General features: G+C 44.0%; 1 protein-coding gene across 1 annotated transcript; it reads left to right on the plus strand.

Annotated features, from left to right (window-relative positions):
- The first annotated feature begins 426 nt into the window (after positions 1 to 426).
- On the plus strand, positions 427 to 1,632 carry LOC110875294 (extensin-like). The gene has a single exon (XM_022123490.1). The coding sequence runs from the start codon at positions 427 to 429 to the stop codon at positions 1,630 to 1,632; it is 1,206 nt and encodes a 401-aa protein (XP_021979182.1).
- Positions 1,633 to 2,904: the final 1,272 nt, after the last annotated feature.

Genomic DNA, 2,904 nt, shown 5'->3' on the forward strand with positions numbered 1-2,904 from the left:
CCAGAGTCTGTAGTTTTTGTTTCTTTGTACTTTATGATCCGCCTGTGGATCTTATTACATTCCAGTCTGTATTTTTCTTGTACTCGAAATCGACAGACAGTATGGTTTGTAATAGTTTATTTACCCAGCCTTCCGCTGTGCTATATTATTGTGTGTGTTGACAATGATGATATCAACCACGTCACGATACTCCCCACCGGGCCCACCGGTAATACGTGGAATATTGGGGTGTGACAGGTTGGTATCAGAGCCAACATTGAGCGAATTAAACACTAACCTTTTGTGTTTAATCTCAATGACACAATAAGCACATTCCTTAGACTCTCGAGTCTAGGCAAATGACCTAGGGTGCATCTTTATCTTTCCTTTGCTATTATTCTGTTTTGTTTTATTTTGTTTGCTTGTTTCAACAGGAAGCTTACCATCATGCCTCCAAGACTAAGAGGACGTGGCAAGGGTCCCATGCGTGGAGGACCGTCATCTGCTGGGCCATCGCACAGACACACTCCATCGGCGTCTTTTTCCACCTCCGACTCCCGCGATATGTGGGGTCAACCTTTCGAGCCGGCAAGACACTCAGTCTCGCTCAGCTCTTCGCCATCTTTTCATCCGTCTTTCGGACCATTTGCTCCAAATGAGCCCGAACACTCTCACCATTCGGATCAATCTCACCATTCGCATGAATCTTACCCATCGCATAACTCTTTGCAATCTCTTTCATTTCATCATTCCGAATCCCCCTACTCTCCGAGACAGTTTAACCCAGCTGACTACGTTAACGACTTTCTCGCCTACAACCCGTTGGGCCCTGAGGACCATTTCTCTCAGGAAATGGAGATGGATGATGACCTCGACCCGGAAATGCAAATAGGAACCCCGGGCCACCCTATCAGCATATCTAGTGGGTCTCCGTTTCTAGGATCCCCATACAATGGGCCTGACTCCTTCCAGGAGAGAATGGGTACCTATGATTGGTATTTTACCCGTTCTTACCATAGCTCTCCAGCCCAACCGCCTTTGGAAGATCCTCAACTCCAAGCTGTCTCACCACCACCACTTCCGGTGGAAGAACCACCACAGCAGCCACCACAGCCACCTCCCGAGCCTCCGAGGCGAAGGAGGAATGCACGCATGTCCGTACGAGGAGGACCCCGTTTTAGTTCTCCTCGTGGTTCGAGTTCCTATCCCCCTATTCCAGAGGACCCCCAGTCGGGTGGACCCTCAAACGCGGCTCCGGAGGTTAATCCTCCGCAAGCTTCTTATGCACCACCTATGCCGCCTGTAGGATTTGATAACCCAAATCCGACGTACCCAGGTTCTTCTGGGTATAATCCTTATGGAGACCCATCGGGATATCCATTGGGCTACGGAACTCATGACCCATATCTTACGGCTGCGCAGTATCACCACCTTTATCCTTCTACTTACCCTCCTATGCCTCCAACTGACTACCCGATTCAGGGTTATCAGTATCCTCCGTACCAGCCACCTCCTCCTCAGCAACTACAGCAACAAACACAGGAGATCCTAGAGAGGTTGGATAAGGTCGAACATAAGACCAAGAAGAACAAGGAAAGGCACAACAGCTTTATGAAGGGTCTTGCGAACCTTATCAAGGGGAAGAAAAAGTAGAGGGTTGTTTTGTTTTCTTGTTTGTTGTAATCATGTCCCTGCGTGGACATTTGTTTGATTTCTGTATCAAGTCCCTGCGTGGACTTATTTTCATTTCTGTATGCCTCTGCGCGGGTAGTTTGTCTTTTTCTAAGTCCCGTTTAGGGCGGTTGTACTTGCTTTCATCCTAATGAAGTTTTAACTTTGGTTTTAAATTTGTGTATTTTATTACACCATGTTATTTCCTTTCAATTTATAATTGATCTGCCAAAGAAACTCTTAGAGGTATAACCTAGCCAAAGTATTAATTGGCTATGATGGTACAACCTTTTTAAGATAGCAAATCTCTGTTAACATCTGAAAATATGTTAACATTCCTAGCTGTGCGATGCGAGAAACCACACAAGCTTCCAAAAGGTACTTGGACCCTTCCAAGTCACATAAAGCCAAAATGATCAATACGAATCCTGGCTAGCAAACATCAGTGTGATATATACACCAAGACATCCATTTGAGATGCAGGCTTTAAGCAAAGGTGTAGAATGACAATGAAAGTACGATTCATAAACTTCTTGTCAAAAAGGCAATGAACTTTGTTCAGACCTTAAAAGATCACCTATTTTTGAGATCGTTAGTTAGAATCTCAACTCGTCCTTGTGACAAGCTTCCTAGCTATATAAATGTCTTTCGAGACGAGTTTAATGATAAGTAAAATGTCTTTTATGACATTGGCAGTTGTGGAATTTCTATTTTCCCCTGCCCAGTAATATGAAGAATAATGCATTTTATTAGCTTTAAGTTATTACGATTTGAAATGGTCTAAATGGTTTAATAATGCCATGACCAATGAATCATCAATGTGATGGACTTATATGTAAATTAAATTACTATCATTGTCTATATTATAGCATTCAGAAATGGCTGACTCAGACGAAGTAAACAGTCATCCAGCACAGGGCAATACCAGAATCAACATTACGGGTGCAGAACTACAAGCTATGATCACCGCTGCAGTTTCTCAAGCGGTAGATGTTAAGTTTAAGGAGCCGAGTGTCGTTCGGTCACAAACTCACTCGAAAACTCATTCTCAATCTCACACCCATAAGAAGACTGAGTCCCTACACTCGTCTAACCAGGATAGTGTACCTAAGAGGCAGGTTGTCCTTGAACCTACTCTTAGGCATGCTAAAGGTTGCACCTACAAATATTTTGTTTCCTGTAAGCCACGAGACTTTACAGGAGAAAAAGGGGCGATAGACTGTATGAAGTGGTTGGATGAGATGGAAACCGTTA

This window comes from Helianthus annuus, chromosome 9 (assembly GCF_002127325.2).
Source record: "Helianthus annuus cultivar XRQ/B chromosome 9, HanXRQr2.0-SUNRISE, whole genome shotgun sequence".
Classification (NCBI taxonomy): domain Eukaryota; kingdom Viridiplantae; phylum Streptophyta; class Magnoliopsida; order Asterales; family Asteraceae; genus Helianthus; species Helianthus annuus.

Bases quoted from the DNA above. Each gene is read 5' to 3' on its own strand.
- LOC110875294 (XM_022123490.1), top strand. From the start codon at position 427: ATGCCTCCAAGACTAAGAGGACGTGGCAAGGGTCCCATGCGTGGAGGA.